This window comes from Choloepus didactylus, chromosome 1 (assembly GCF_015220235.1).
Source record: "Choloepus didactylus isolate mChoDid1 chromosome 1, mChoDid1.pri, whole genome shotgun sequence".
NCBI lineage: Eukaryota > Metazoa > Chordata > Mammalia > Pilosa > Megalonychidae > Choloepus > Choloepus didactylus.
In genome coordinates, this window is record NC_051307.1 from 199,601,452 (window position 1) to 199,617,572 (window position 16,121).

At 44.8% G+C, this 16,121-nt stretch overlaps 1 protein-coding gene across 4 annotated transcripts in view; it reads left to right on the forward strand.

The window, feature by feature from the left end:
* The first annotated feature begins 15,666 nt into the window (after positions 1-15,666).
* PTPN23 (protein tyrosine phosphatase non-receptor type 23) overlaps positions 15,667-16,121 on the forward strand; it is a 45,348-nt gene continuing 44,893 nt past the window's right edge. For 3 of the 4 annotated variants that reach the window (XR_005218821.1, XM_037849774.1, XM_037849791.1), the window contains exon 1: positions 15,667-15,821. Coding sequence is in view for 2 of the 4 variants with exons in the window: in XM_037849774.1 (XP_037705702.1) it covers positions 15,738-15,821 (84 nt within the window). In the remaining 2 variants the exon portion in view is untranslated. The remainder of the gene's footprint in view (positions 15,822-16,121) is intronic. The other variant, XM_037849783.1, reaches the window with a different exon arrangement.

The following is a 16,121-nucleotide window of genomic DNA, read 5'->3' on the forward strand; positions in this document are numbered from 1 at the left end:
TAATAGCTAGTGAAGATGAACATTTTTTTCATGTGTTTTTTAGCCATTTGTATTTCCTCTTCGGAAAAATGTCTTTCATATCTTTTGCCAGTTTTGTAATTGGTCTGTTTGTACTAGTGCCATTGAGTTGTAGGATTTCTTTATATGTGCTGGTTTCAGTCTCTTATCAGATACATGCTGTTCTAGTTTGCTAATGCTGCTGGAATGCAAAACACCAGACATGGATTGGCTTTTATAAAAGGGGGTTTATTTGGTTACACAGTTACAGTCTTAAGGCCATAAAGTGTCCAAGGTAACGTATCAACAATCGGGTACCTTCAATGGAGGATGGCCAATGGTGTCCAGAAAACATCTATTAGCTAGGAAGGCACATGGCTGGCGTCTGCTCCAAAGTTCTGGTTTTTAAATGGCTTTCTCCCAGGACGTTCCTCTCTAGGCTGCAGTTCCTCAAAAATGTCACTCTTAGTTGCTCTTGGGGTGTTTGTCCTCTCTTAGCTTCTCTGCAGCAAGAGTCTGCTTTCAACGGCCGTCTTCAAATTGTCTCTTATCTGCAGCTACTCTCTCAGCTTCTGTGCATTCTTCAAAGTGTCCCTCTTGGCTGTAGCAAGCCCGCTCCTGTCTGAGCTTATACGGTGCTCCAGTAAACTAATCAAGGCCCATGCTGAATGGGTGAGGCCACACCTCCATGGAAATTATCCAGTCAGAGTTATCACCCACAGTTGGGTGGGGTGCATTTCCATGGAAACAACCTAATCCAAATGTTCCAACTCAATCCCCACTAATATGTCTGCCCCACAAGATTGCATCAAAGAATATGGCTTTTTCTGGGGGACATAATACATTCAAACTGGCACATATACTTTCCAAATATTTTCTCCCATTGAGTTAGCTGCCTCTTCACTTTTTAAACAAAGTCCTTTGAGGCACAGAGCTTTTGAGTTTGAGGAGTTCCAATTTACCTATTTTTTCTTCTCTTGATTGTGCTTTTGGTGTAAGGTCTAAGAAGCTACTTCCTAATACTAGGTCTTGAAGATGTTTTCCTATATTATCTTCTAGGAGTTTTATGGTACTGTCTCTTATATTGAGATCTTTGATCCACTTGAGTTAATTTTTGTATAAGGTGTGAGGTAGAGGTCCTCTTTCATTCTTTTGGATATGGATATCCCGTTCTCCCAGCCCCATTTGTTGAAGAGACTGTTCTGTCCCAGTTCAGTGGATTTGAGGGCCTTATCAAAAATCAGTCAATCATAGATCTGGGGGTCTATTTTTGAACTCTCCATTCAATTCCATTGATCAATATGTCTATCTTTGTGCCAATACCATGCTGTTTTGACCACTGTGGCTTTATAGCAGGCTTTAAAGTCATGAAGTGTAAATCCTCCCAGTTTGTTCTTCTTTTCTAGGATTTTTTGGCAATTTGAGGTCCCTTTCCCTTCCAAATAAATTAGATAACTAGCTTTTCCAAGTCTGCAAAGTAGGTTGTTGGAATTTTGATTGGAATTCTGTTAAATCTGTAGATCAGTTGGGGTAGAATTGACATCTTTATGATGTTCAGCTTTCCTATCCATGAGCACCAAATATCTTTCCACTTATTTAGGTCTTCTTTGATTTCTTTTAGTAAAGTTTTATAATTTTCTGTGTAGAGGTCTTTTATGTCCTTGTTTAGGTTTATTCCTAAGTCCTTTATTGTTTTAGTTGCTATTATGAATGGAGTTTCTTTCTTGATTGTCTCTTCAATTAAGTCATTTCTAGTGTATAGGAACATTACTGATTTTTGCACATTAATCTTGTATCCTGCCATTCTGCTGAATTTGTTTATTAGCTCAAATAGCTTTGTTTTCACTTTCACAAGATTTTCCAAATATAAGATCATATTATCTGAATGTAGGAAGATAGTGGAATAGGTGAGGTGGAGCAAACTTCTCCTTCATGAAAGAAACCAGAGAGGGGCCAGAAGATGCCAGGACAGCAGTTGCAGGGTGCGAGCAGCCATAGAGACGACTTCTATAATATGTGGTGGGGATTGGATGAAAAAGCAGAGAAACTGTCTCAGTGGACGGGGTGAGCTTGTTCAGCCAGGACCACCACCAGAAGTCTGCAGTGGCAAGATGGCCACCAAGCAGGGGAGTGAACAGCTCTCCACAACCGTGCAACCATCTCAGCAACTAGCTGGGGAGATAATCCTCCACAGCCACATGGCTGGGAGCTCCCATGAAGGAGCAGCAGACTAGTGTTGACCACATTTACTCTTCCCCCATGGAAGTCCATGGTGTGCACAGGCAAGAGGTGGGGATAGGTGAGGGTACCACATGGGCCCAGCAGGCAGGGAGCTCACAGACACACAGCAGGCAGGGAGCAGGGTATGTTTGAGCTGGAGGATGCCCTTGAGTGGCCTCCCTGCTGAACTGCACAGGGCCCACACCGTACCCGTAGGGCAGGCAGTCCCAGTGCTCATGGAGAACTGGTGCACTGATTGGAATTCCACCTGGTTTGGACCCTGCCCAGCAAACAGGCAAAGCTGGGGGAATGCTGGCTTGAGGGTGAGAGGTGGCTCAAGATTGCCATCTACCAGGAAAACAAGGAAAGTGCACTCTAGCAAGCTGTGGCTCTGCCGAAAAAATTAAAAATAAATAAATAAATAAATAAATAAATGTTCATATAATCCTGAATTTCCCAAAATAACCTTATCAAGATAAGCAAATGCCCCCCAAAAAACAGAAGATCATAAGGCACATGAAGAAACAAAAAGATATGGACAAGCCAAATGACCAAATTAAAAAGGCGGAGGAGACACAGAACTTGGAGCAATTAATCAACGAAGTACACAGAAATCTCCAGAACAACTTCAATGAGTTGGATAAGGACATAAAGGACATCAAAAAGACTCTAGAATAACATAAAGAAGAATTTGAAAGAGCAAATTAAAAAATAGCAGATCTTATGGAAATAAAAAATACTGTTGATCAAATTTAAAATATACTAGAGACAAATAACAGCAGATTTGAAGAAGCAGAAGAAAGAATAAGTGAATTAGAGGTAATGACAATTTAATTCAAATGCACAAAAGAATAAAGGTGAAAAAATATTGAAATGGAGCTCAGGGAAATGAAGGACAACATGAAGCACACAAATATAAGAATGATTGGTGTCCCAGAAGGAGAAGAGAAGAATAAAGGGCTAGGAAGAGTATTTGAAGACATAGTTGGAAAAAACTTCCCAACCCTTCTGAACAACTTAAATATGGAAATCAAAGATGCCAAATGAAAACCAATAGAATAAACCCAAATAGGCACACTCCAAGTCATATACTAATCAGATTGTCAAATGCTGAAGAGAATGAGAAAGTCCTGAAAGCAACAAGAGAGAAGTGATTCACCACATACAAGGGAAACCACATAAGACTAAGTAGTCACTACTCAGTGAGCACCATGGGGCAAGAAGGCAGTGGTATGACATGTTTAAGATTCTGAAAGAGAAAAATTGCCAGCCAAGAATTCTTTATCCAGCAAAGTGCCCCTTCAAAATTGAGGGAGAGTTTAAAATTTTCACAGACAAACAAATGCTGAGAGACTTTATTAACAAGAGACCTGCCCTGAAAGAAATACTAAAGGGAGCTCTACTGGCTGAGAGAAAAAGAAAAGAAAGAGAAGTCTGGAGAAGGGCACAGAAATGAAGAGTATTAGCAAAGGTAATGTAAAGGAAAAAAGGAGAGGGGGGAAAAGTTGGGATTAAACTCCCCAATTAAAAGATACAGATTGGAAGAATGGGCTAAAGAGTATGACCCATCCATATGCTGTTTATAAGAGACTCATCTTAGACCCAGCAACACAAAGAGATTGAAAGTGAAAGGATGGAAAAAAATATTCCATGCAAACTGCAACCAAAGAAAACAGGGATAGCAATACTAATATCAGACTTGAATGTATTTTAAATGCAGAATGTAGAAGTTATATATCCTGCACCAAATAAACATCTCTTCCCTTGGTCTCATACAGAAGTTGAAGTTTTAAAATACAGTCAATATCATCCTTTACACGTTTGCCTGATTTGCCTTAGTCCTAACCAGATCTGCTTCATTCATATCTCTAATTGACGTCTTGACTCTTTTTCAGCTTTTTTAACAGTTGCTGTATACACTAATACTGACATTCTTAGCTGCCAAGCTCTAGCTCTGAGTTTCCGGTGTCACACAGATACCCAAAGTTCCAGAGACCAACCCCGTTATACACAAAGAGATCAGCATCTCAGAATTTGGAGATGGCCATTATGATTCAGGATAAATGTGACTGCTATAAGAGCTTACAATCTAGGGACCATTACAGTAAGTGTTCCCCTGATAAGCTGTGCTCTAAGATTCAATTCTCAGAATTTACATATTGTAGTTAGTGCATATTAGGCATTATTATGTTTATCTTTTCATTTCTGGCATACTTCACTTTTTTGTCTCTCAGATCTACCTTAGTTCTGCCCTTGACTGGATCCAGGGGCCAGTTGCAGATATCTGAGGCTTTCTGTAATGAGCTACTTAGAATAGATAAGAAAGAAGGAAGAAAGGAAGAAAGGGAAGGGAAGGGAATGGGGAAGGAAGGGAGGGAGAGAAAGAAAATCCTTTTCAAGGCCTTTCCCCAGCCCCTAAGTTTTCTCAGTCCAGGTATGGGCTATTTAATAGCCTTTTAGACTACTATCTCTTTCACCTGAATAGTTACTCTCAGACAACTTTAATTCTTAATTCCACCCTTGCCCAGGGCTGTGCTGAAGCAGGAGTTCTGATGGTCTATTGAAAAGTAAAAAGATAAAGAGTGGGATAGCAAGAAATTAAAAACAAAACAAAACAAAAAACACCTTTTCAGAGCCTGACCCCATCTGCCCATTTTTCTGGTTTGGAAGCCAGAGTCTGATTTGATACCTGTCTCTATGTGCCCCTTTTTCTTGGAGCTCTGCCCTTTTCCAGTATTCTGAACACCTCCAACTCCAAAAGTCTGTTTTTTTTTTTGTTGTTGATGTCAGTCCCACCTCAGCTCTGCTGGATGGATTCCTCCTGGCTCCTTTGTTGCCCACTCCTGGTTTATCTGTGCTTGGAGCTTTTATTCGGCAGTCCAAATTTGTTAATTAATTCTGCAGTTAGTCCTGGGTTGAGCCCCCCTCCTTGCTCCCAGCACAGATTTTTTCTTTTTCCCTCAGGGAACCAGCTCCAAGACAGTCTGCCATGCCTGGTGCCAGGGAGGGGCAGTAGCCCCCTGGCTGGGGAAACTTACAGTTTTTTGCTGCAATCTCAGCCATTCCATCCTTTCCATATTGGTGTATGATGCACAACCAGTCACAGAAGGCCCTGAAGCAGCTGTTCCATACAGTTCTTGGCTATCTACCAGCTGCCATAGAGGAGTAACTAGATCCCACACCTCATCACTCTGCCATCTTGCCCCACCCTCTCCTCTCAAATCTTCTTGATGTCTTTTATATTTTTTGCCAACCCACTGAAGTTGTTTTGGAGATTTGTGTGTATTTCTTTGATTAATTGCTCTAGATTCTCTTCTAGGTTTTTTTTTGTTGTTGTTGTTTGTTTTTTTTTTTTTTTTAAGTTCGGTTTCATTGAAATACACCCACACACCACACAACCATCCACGGTACACAACCAACTGCCCACAGTATGATCATATAGCCATGCGTTCATCACCACAGTCCACCCCCAAACACCCTCCCCACACCAGAAAGAATCAGAATAAGAACAAAAAACAAAAGTGAAAAAAGAACACCCAAACCATCCCCCCCATCCCATCCCACCTGTCACCCAGCCCCTATCCCCATTCCTCCACCCATCCATCCACACACTAGACAAAGGGGGCGCAATCCACAAGGCCCCCACAACCACACCGCCACCCCCCCGCAATCCACACCATCATACAATCATCTTCAGAAGTCCAGACTGCTGGGCTGGAGCTCCGCAGTCTCAGGTATTCACCTCTAGCCACTCCAACACACCAAAACCTAAGAGGTGTTATCTACATAGTGCATAAGAATGTCCACCAGAGTGACCTCTCGACTCCACCTGAAATCCCCCAGCCACTGAAACTATTTAGTCTCATTTTGCATCCCCCTTTTGGTCAAGAAGATACCTCCAGTCCCACGATGCTGGGTCCAGACTCACCCCCGGGAGCCACATCCTGCATTGCCAGGGAGATTCACACCCCCGGGAGTCAGGCCCCATGCAGGGGGGACGGCAGCGAGCCCACCCGCCGAGGTGGCTCAGTTAGAGAGAGAGGGCCACATCCGAGCAACAAAGAGGCACCCAGGGGGAGACCCCCAGGCACAACCATATGCAAGTTCAGCCTCTCTTTTGCAGTAACGAGCTTCACAAGGGCAAGTCCCATGATCGAGGGCTCAGTACATCAAACCACCAGTCCCAATGTTTGTGACAACATCAACACCAGTTCTTCTAGCTTTTTAATTTGGTTGTTTGGCTTGTCCATACCTTCTTGGGTCTTCATATGCTTTTTGATTTTCTGTTTGCTTTGGGGCAAGATAAACTACTTGATTAGGTTATTTTAGGAAATGCAGGATTATTTGGACATTTATCTACAACTTGGTAGTGCTGCAACTTGCTGGCGTGCACTCTCCCTGTCTTCTCAGCAGATGGCAATCTTAAGCCACCTCTTACCCTCAAGTCAGCTTTCCCCCAACTTTGCCTTTGTGCTTTGCAGGGTCCAAACCAGGTGGAAATCCTATCCGCACACCAGTTCTCTGTGTGAACTGGGGACTGCCAGCCCTGTCAGTGGGGGGTGGGCCATGTGTAGTTCAGCAGGGTTCTGCTCCAGGGCACAGTGTGTGCGGCAGTTTTCGGAGCTCTGAGTGGACCATTCTTGGGCTGTGGAGCTGCCTGTCTCAACCTCCAGCTCAAATGCACCACAGTCCCTGTCCTCCATGTGCCTGCAAGCCTCTGGGTTGGGGAGAGGCCCCTGGCACTTTCGAGCCACACCTTGCCTCTCCCTGCCTCTCACTTATGCACACTGTGGGCTTCCATTGAGGAAGAGGTGATGCAGTCAGAAGTCCACTGAATCCTGAGTTCCCTCACAGGAGCTCCCAGACACAAGGCTATGAAGGGTTATCTCCCCAGCCAGCTGCTGAGATGGGTGCTTGGGGAATGGAAAGCCAGTTCCTCCCCCACTTGGCAGCTGGCTCCAGCAGCCAGCTCCTGGCTGTGGTCCCAATTGAATAAACTCACCCCATCCTTTCAGACTCAGTTTCTTCACTTTTTCATCCAAGTCCCCACCATGTGTTGTAGAAGTCCCTCTCTAGCTGGTCGTACCCTGGAACCACTGTTCTGGGTCACTTTCTGCTCTTTATTAGTTTTAGTCATAGAGAAGTTTGTTCTGCCTCCCCTAACCCGCCATCTTCCCAGGAGTCCCCCATGGACTTTATGTATGACAGTTCTTCAGGTGAGTTCATGAAGAGATGGTCCAATCTAAGGCTGTGCTCAGGTTGACTTCACAATGTTACATACATTTTTAAAAATTGGTTATCAACTTTTAAAAATCTGGATGCATGACTTACTTTGAGAAACCATAAGATCCCTCTTGGCTGTGATGGTGGTAGCCCCCCCAGGAAGGCCCTCACTGTCCACTGCCCCTGGTCACCCACTGAGTCAAGGGCGGGAGACTGTCCTCTGGAGGATCAGGGAGAGGATTCCTGGTTCCTTGGACAGGCAGCCTCAGACAGCAGCTCACGAGGGGAACGGCAAGAACCTCGCCTGTCCTGTGAGGGCTCCCCTTGTCCTAGGCCCTCCCACCTGTGGACATCCACCTGTTGGCTTCCCAGCCACCCCCTGGCTGAGGAGCTCCTGTTTTCCTAAAGAAAACCTTGCATGGGGTTTGCAGGGAATTTTTACTTTCAACTTTATTTATTTATTTATTTATTTATTTTTTAACAATAAACAACTTTCAGTTTTATAAAAACAAAGGTATTTTTTAAAATACCCACATAAAGACTGCATTTTATTCCACAATACATCTGTAGCTGTTTTATTTTTAAAATTTCAATGAAATTCTTTTTTATTGTGATATAATTCACATACCATAAAATTCACCCTTTTAATGGGTACAATTCAGAACATTTTCATCATCCCAAAAAGAAACATGTACCCATTAGCAATCACTACCATTTTCCCTTCCCCTTCCCCTCTGGTTACCACTAATCAAATTTCTGTCTTTATAGATTTGCCTAATCTAGACATTTCATGTAAAGGGAATTATACAACATGTGGCCTTTTGTGTCTGGCTTCTTTCACTTAGCATAATGCTTTCAAGGTCCAACCATACTGTAGCATGTATCAGAACTTCATTCCCTTTTACGGTTGAATAATATTCCATTGTCTGGATATGCCACTTTATTTATCCATTCATCAGCTGATGGACATTTGAGTTGTTTCCACTTTAGTTTTTGTGACTGGTGCTGCTATGAATATTCACATATAAGTTTTTGTGTGGACATATGTTGCTAATTCTCTTGGGTATATACCTAGGAGTGGAATTGCTGGGTCTTACGGTAACTCTCTGTTTAATTTTTGAACTGCCAAAGTGTTTTCCAAAGCTGCTAACACCATTTTGTATTCCCACCAGCAATATATGAGAGTTTCAATTTCTCCACATTTTCAACAATACTTGTTATTGTCTTTCTTTTTTTATTACAGCTATCTTAGAGGTGTAAAGTGGTACCTCATTATGGTTTTGATTTGCAGTTCCCTAATGGTTAATGATATTGAGCATATTTTCATGTGTTCTTTGGCCGTTTGTGTGTCATCTTTGGAGAAATGTTTATTCAAATCCTTTGCACATTTTTCATTCGGTTAGTTGTCTTTTTATTGTTGCATTGCCTGCAACATTAACATTAAAATATTTTACATTTCTGTTGGGGGAAAAAACCTCCAGTAAAATCACACTTTAGATGCTATAGTATGTTTGCCCTGGGACTTTACAGACCTCTATTACGTGACTCCCCACAAGTTTGAGAAACTCAGATTATTCCCAGCATTGATAGATGAGGAAAATGAGGCTTGGTAAATTTAGGAAACTTGTCCAAGGGACATAGCCAACATGTCCTGGGCAGAACAATGGGGGAAGGCTATAAGATTTACCTGGAAGAGAGAAGCAACAAGGAAACCTTTATTCCATGCTCTATTGCTGAAAGGCTGTCATGAATAAGAGGAGCAGATTATTCTCATGGCCTCAGAGGATGGAGCCAGGACAAAGGGTAGACTCTCAGAGGGAGACATGGCAACAAGAAAGGCCTCCTGGCCATGGCTGGAGTCCAGCATTTGAGGAGACAGCTGGGGAGACACTGAATAGAGTCTGGGTAAGCACTTGGCAGGGAAATGGTAGGAGATTTGATGATGCCTGGCTTCTTTGGCATCCTTATCCCCTACCCCTTCTTCCTTCCAATCGGGTGTCAATTTCCTTTTGAGGATCTGTGTGGTTCTGGGCACAGAACACTTAACTTGGGCTAAGTTGACCAGGGCCTTCCATCCTCTTTCTTCCCCTTCCCATCATTGGTGATTGGTTCAGAGTATACATGTGATTAAGCTGGTTCAATTAGAATACATCTCAGACTTTTGGTGGGAACGTGAGGTACTTTCTTTCCTCCTGGTAATAAACAAGGAAGCATGACTAGATTTGACAAAGCAAACATCTTGAGACAGGTGGGTCATGCTTAGGATGAGACTGGCACCACAGCAGGCAGAGAGGAGACAGGGAAAGAAAAATCCTTACTGACATCACTGCGCTGCTAGACTGAAGGTGGAGGTCCTCTGGCTTTTACTGTTCCAGCCATTTAGAGTGGGTTTTTTGGTGTATTAGTTAGGGTTCTCTAGGGAAACAGAATCAGTGAGAGGAGTCTATGACTATAAAGCTTATACAAGTGACTCACGCAACTGTGGGTATGCACGAGTCCAAATTCTGTAGAGCAGTCAGCAAACTGTCAACTCCAAGGAAGATGTCCGATGAACTCCTCAGGAAACGCTTCGCTAGGCAGCTGAAGAAGAAGTGAAGGTCCTCTATCTGTCTCGCTTATAAGTCTTCAACTGATTAATTGGAGTAAATCCAGTCAATTGCATTCTCTGTTTGTGGGAAGACACGCCCTTTGGTGGGTCATCAGTCACAGCTGCAGTCAATTGACTGATGATTTAATAAACCAGCCTGTTGTTAGCAATTGTTAGGCCAGAGTTTGTTTGATCAGACAGCTAGCTGGGTACTATCACCTGGCCAAGTTGACACATGAACCTAACCATCACATTCGGTAACTTGCAACACGAAGTTGCAACAAATGTAGGCTTTTGGTGTTCAGTTGAGAGGGGCAAGGACTAGGCCTTGAGATGTTTACAATCCTATCAAACCCTAAGACTTTATGATATGCCTGAAGGTTTGAGATTGGAAGGCACTGGAGAGCCAGCTCTGGGAACTCAGGTGGGAAGCTCCCAAGTGGAAGAAAGTAGATTTTTTTGTTGACAGGTAGACTTGACAGGATATGAGCTCAAATTATCAACCTCCTGCTAGCTACATAAAAATCCTTCAATAACTAGTGCTTGATAATTGACCCGGAGCAGCTTCAGGAGCGTGAGCCCCACCTCAGCTTCAGGTTCCCATAGTCCTGCTTCTTAGTCACTTTGTCTGGGATTTTCTTTCCTCATCTTTAAAGACCGAACACCTCTTACCTTATAAGGGTGGTGAGAGGATTAAAACTAATGTGTGTGGAGGAACTGAGCCAGTAGGTGAGGCTAAGGAAGCCTCAGATCTGATGACTTTCCCTGCGATGATCTCTGAGAGATGCAGCCGAGACTGTTTCCATGCAGGGAGGTCTTACCCCTACCAAGCACTGAAGGGGGCGCTACCATTAGCTCTGATTTGAGATGGGGGAATCTAAGGCACTGGGAGGTTAAGAACTGGGCCCTGGGCACAGAGCCGGTAAGCAGAGGTACTGGGATTTCCACCCAGAGTAGTGTACTCTGCCACACCACTCTGCCTCCAGAAGAGGGGCTGTGGCTCTGGTCCTGGTCTGCCTGCTGGAAGTTGAGCTGCAGAAGGTGAGGCAGGATTCCAGGCACCCAACTGAGGGCTTCTAAGACCCCCCAGCATGTGACCTGGCCTGAGGCTGGGGAAGGGGGTAGTTGAAGCTCTGGAGGGCAGCAAGAGTTCACAGGGAACAGAAAGTAGACACCACTGGGAGAAAAGTCTGTCATCTGCTGGAGAGCAGAGATCCTGTGCAGCTGAGGGGTCCAACTCCACAATTTACTCAACACCTACCCTGCACCACAGGTGACTAACACCTGCAACTTCGGAAAATCCTGCAGCTTCCACATCTCCTCTGAGAAAATGGTTGGAGCAGAAACTTTAACAAGGGCTGGAGGGTTGTAAAGAAAGAACCCCAGCCCTGACCCAGCAGTGTGGAAGTTGCCCAGCCTCCAGGTTCTCACTGAAGGCCAGGACAGCTCAAAGTTCCACCACATTTGGCTGTGCCTCTGCTCACTGCCTGGCACCAGGCAACCTGGGAGGGTGGACCTGGGCAATCCCAAAGGCCCAAACCCAGAGACCCTTTCTATCAATGATCTGAACTTGGGGTTTTGTTCTAAGCAGGGGAAGGTTAAATCCTCCGTTGCTCCTTTTCCATTCACAGACATTTGTAGAGAAGTATTCCTCGCCCAAGAATTAAACCTGGTCTCGAGCAAAAAAATATAATTTCAAAATTTTCTGCTGGGTTTTTGTGCAGCAAAGGAACACCGAGGCAGAGACCTGTTGGTGTTGTGGCAACATGTGACCTTGGCGCCACCTGCTGGGCTACTGACTTTCCTACATATTTGCAAACCCGGCGTGTTGGGAGAATGTACCCAATGCTCCGTGGGATCCTGGAAGGCCTGGGACTTTCTGGAAGGAGGTGGAGTGCTGCATCACTTAGTGGCCTTTCCTTTGCTGTCCCACTGGGGCAGGCCCCCACCTGACTCTTGGTCCAGAGGGAGAGGAGCTGCAACAGAGACCCCTCCCCAAGTGCCAGGAATCGGAATGGTGGCCGGGACAGAAGGTACACGAGTGGGACCCTTCCTGCTCTGGCCTGCACTCTGCCAGGTCTGAGACCAGAAGACCAGACTTCCCCTTTTCCTTCTCTCCCTCCTCCTTCCCTCCATTTCTCTTCTTTCTTCCTCCCCACTATCCACCACACCAGACCTCTCCTCTGACCCTCCCTCAGTCTATAGTGTATTTGGGGCAGCCCTTTCCCAGGCCTCAGTTTTCCTGCCTGCAATGTAATGTTTTTGGATTTTCATCCAAGGGAGGGGGCAGTATGGGGCGGAGCAGGGGGACTCCATGTTTCCTGGTTGGAATGGCCATGATTATTCTTTGTGGATGTACCTCCTGGTGCTTATGGGCAGGAGTCTCTCCAAGGTATACAGACACTCAGGAGTGGAATTCCTGGATCACAAGGGACACATAGTGTCAACTTGACTAAATAATGCCAAACATTTTTCCAAAGTGGTGGCACCAGCTTATGGACCCATCTGCAGTGGTTGAGAATTCCCGTTACTTCATATCATCACCAACACTTATTAACTGATGTATACTCATCAGCCAGATGAGTATAAAGTGGCATTTCATTGTGGCTGGGATTTCCATTTCCTGATGAGATTGGATGTCTTTCCATATGTTTTTGGCTGTTCCCATTACCTCACTGCGATGTTCCCATCAAAGTTGTGTGCCCGTTTTTCTATTGGGATGCCTGTCTGTTGTACTGAGTCATGAGAGTTCTTTACATATTCTGGATGATAATCCTTTGTTTCTGATATGTGTTACAAATATTTTCTCTCAATTTGGTCTTGTCTTTTCACTTTTTTTTTTATGGTGTCCTGTTTTTCTTTTTTTTGACATAATTTCAGCTCATATAGAAAAGTTGCAAGACTAATGCAAAAAATTCCTTCATACCTTTCATTCAAATTCCCCAAATGGTAACATTTTACCACATTTGCCCCTTCCTTTCTTATTATCTAACTATCCATCTATCTAGATCCTCCCCACCTCTAGCCACTTGAGAGTAAGACTGATGCCTTTTTACTCCTACACTCCTTTTACTCGGTGCGTATTTCCTAAAAACAAGGACATTCTTTTATGTGTAATACAACCACTGCACAATTATTAAAATCAGGAAATTGACACTGATACCCTACCATTATCTAACCTAAAGACCTTAAGTGGATTTCACCAAATGTCCCAGTAATGTCCATTAGAGCAAAAGAAAATTCCACATCAAGTGTTGTATTCAGTTGTCATGCATTTTTAGTCTCCTTTAATCTGGAATGGTTCCTTAGTATTGGTGTTTCATGACTTCGACATTTTTGGAGATTATAGACTAGTTATTTAATAAAGTGTCCCTCAATTTGGGCTTGTCTAATGTTTCTTCATGATTAGATTAAGGTTACACATTTTTGATACTCTGTGTTCTCGGGAGGTACATGATGTAGACTTATTCCATTGCTGGTGATATTAAATTTCATCACTTTGTTAAGGTGGGGCCTGCCAAGTCTCTCCATATAAAGTTACCATTTTTCTGTTTGTGATTAAAAATATCTGTTGGGAAATATTTTGAGGCCATGTAATTTCCCTGTTATTTTACTTTTCAAGCCCACTAGTTTTAGTGTCCATGGATGACTTTGCCTGAATAATTAATATGATGGTTGCCAAATAGTGATTTTCTTATTCCATCCTTCCTTGACATCTCTTAGTTGCTTTCTATTGTAAAGAAGAGCCTTTTCCCTTCTCCTCTATTTATTTATTTATTTATACTAGTGTGTATTCATGTATTCTTTTATTCAATGGTTATAATCCCTTAATACTCTTTATTTTATTTTGATGCTCAAATTGTCCCAGTTTTAATTTTTTGATCTTCCTTCATGGTTTATGCTTTTTATATCTTGTTTAAGGAATCCTTCCCTACTTGAGTTTACTCTCCTATATCTTCTTCCAAAAGTTGGAAACATTTGCCTTTCTCATTTTGGTCCCTAATCTACCTGGAATTAACTTTTCATTGAACTATGGCATACATACAAAAAAAAATGTACCAAACAGAAGTGTACAGCTTGGTTTCTTTTCCCAGAGTGAACAAACTCCTGTAATCAGCACTCTGATCAAGAAAACAGAACATTCACAGAATCCCCAAAGCCACTCTTGTGTTCTGTTTCAGTCACTACTCCTTCCTTCATTGAAAGATGACTATTCTCCTGACTTCTACTCCACTGAAAACATATGAGGTGCCATTGCAATTTAATTTTTCATATGATGATCACCTACCTCAGCACCATTTACTCAGTAGTTCCCCCCTTTCCTCACTGGCCTGCAATACCATTTCAAGTTTATTAAGTGGAAGGGGTCTGTTTCTGGGTTCTCTATTCAGTTTCGATGGTCTAAGGTTGCGCTTCTGAGGAAATACCCACACCTGCCCAATTACTCAACTTTCTAACAGGTCTAGATATATGGTGGAGCCTGGCCAGAGCTCCCTTTGGCACCTGTAGTTCCACCCACCTTGAATGCCCCTTTAAGCCTCATGGACTCTCCCTACCTTCAAGGCCCAGCTTAGGGCGTCCTACTCAGCAGCCATTCAGCTGCGTCAGTCAGAAACTTGGAAGTTACCTTTAATAGCTTCACCCCACTCCATCAAAGGTGTCAAGTTCTGACACTGTCTCCAAAACATTTCTCAAATCTGCCCACTTTTCACCTCCACCCCAAGCCACAATCACCTGTCTCCTGGAAGACTGCAACAGACTCCTCACAGGTGTCCCTATGCCACTTTTGTCCTCACTAATCTCCAAACCATTGTATTTCTAAAAGTGGTTAATACAAACTTATGATTTGAAAATTCACCCAGAATAAACCCTGCTCTGCAGGTCTGCTTTCCAGAGTTAACAACTGTTCCCGATTCCGCGGTTCCCTGTCAGTCTGGGCGTCCCCAAGAACTCACGTAGATGTACATACTCCCTCCTACCCATTTACCCATTACTCTGGGTCTCTCATTTTCGGTTTACACGCCATCTAGCCGCTCTTTCCTCATTATCATATGTGGACACCCCCGTCTCCAGTGCCAAGGTCTTCAAGACTGGACTGAATGTCCGCTTGGTCACTCCCCTGCTCGCGACAGATGAAATGAAACCCCTAGCTCTCTCCTTAGCCGCGTCTCCCTCACGGCCTGGCTCCCCCTCCGCACCCACCCTCAGGTCCCCAGACTTCACGTCACCCCCTCTGGGCGGCCCGTCCGCCACGTTATCTCTATTTCAGCTCCTGCCCTCGTCCTCCACTGCCCTGGACACTACCTAGGACTACAGGTTTACAGTGAGTTTTCCAACGCTTCTCTCCTCAGAGAGAAGCTCCACAGCCGGGTCCACGTTCCAGATCTGTTTGGCTTTGGAGAAAAAAATGAGCATGCGCGTGCCTCGAGGCTCAAGAAGGAAGACTACTATTCCCAGAATCCCTTTCGCCTCGAAGAGGTGGTTCCCCCTACCTGATCGAAAAAATACTGAGCATGCGCAAAATAGACTGCACATGTACAAAAGGCTGAGCGGGCGGGGTGGGACTGCATCTCCCAGCAGACCCTGGGGGCATTTTTCGTTCCCTGCGTGACGAGTGACTTCCGGCGCGGAGGGGCGGGTCGGTGCGTTTGGCTGAGCCAGCGGCGAGCGGCGAGGGGAGCGGCAGGGTGGCCGGCTGGTGTCAGCCGCCATGGAGGCCGTTCCCCGCATGCCCATGATCTGGCTGGACCTGAAGGAGGCGGGTGACTTCCACTTCCAGCCGGCCGTGAAGAAGGTGAGCGCGCCTCCCACACTCATCTCTGTCCTCTGCCATCTGACGTGCCCTCCCATCACCTCCCGGGGCCCCGACGCAGGGCTGGGTGAGGCCCGGAGGGGCCTCCGACGGCTTCCCTCATCCCGCAGACCGTGCTCTCTCCCCCACCTCCCGCCCGCCTTGGGCTAGCACCCTCGTCTTTGCCGGAACCCGCTTCCGGACTTCTGCCGGGTTCCATCAGCCGTTCTCACCGAGGCACCGCGCTTCCTCGGTGTGACGCTCTGTACCCAGTTCTGCCCCGCCCCTCCTCCACGCCAGGAC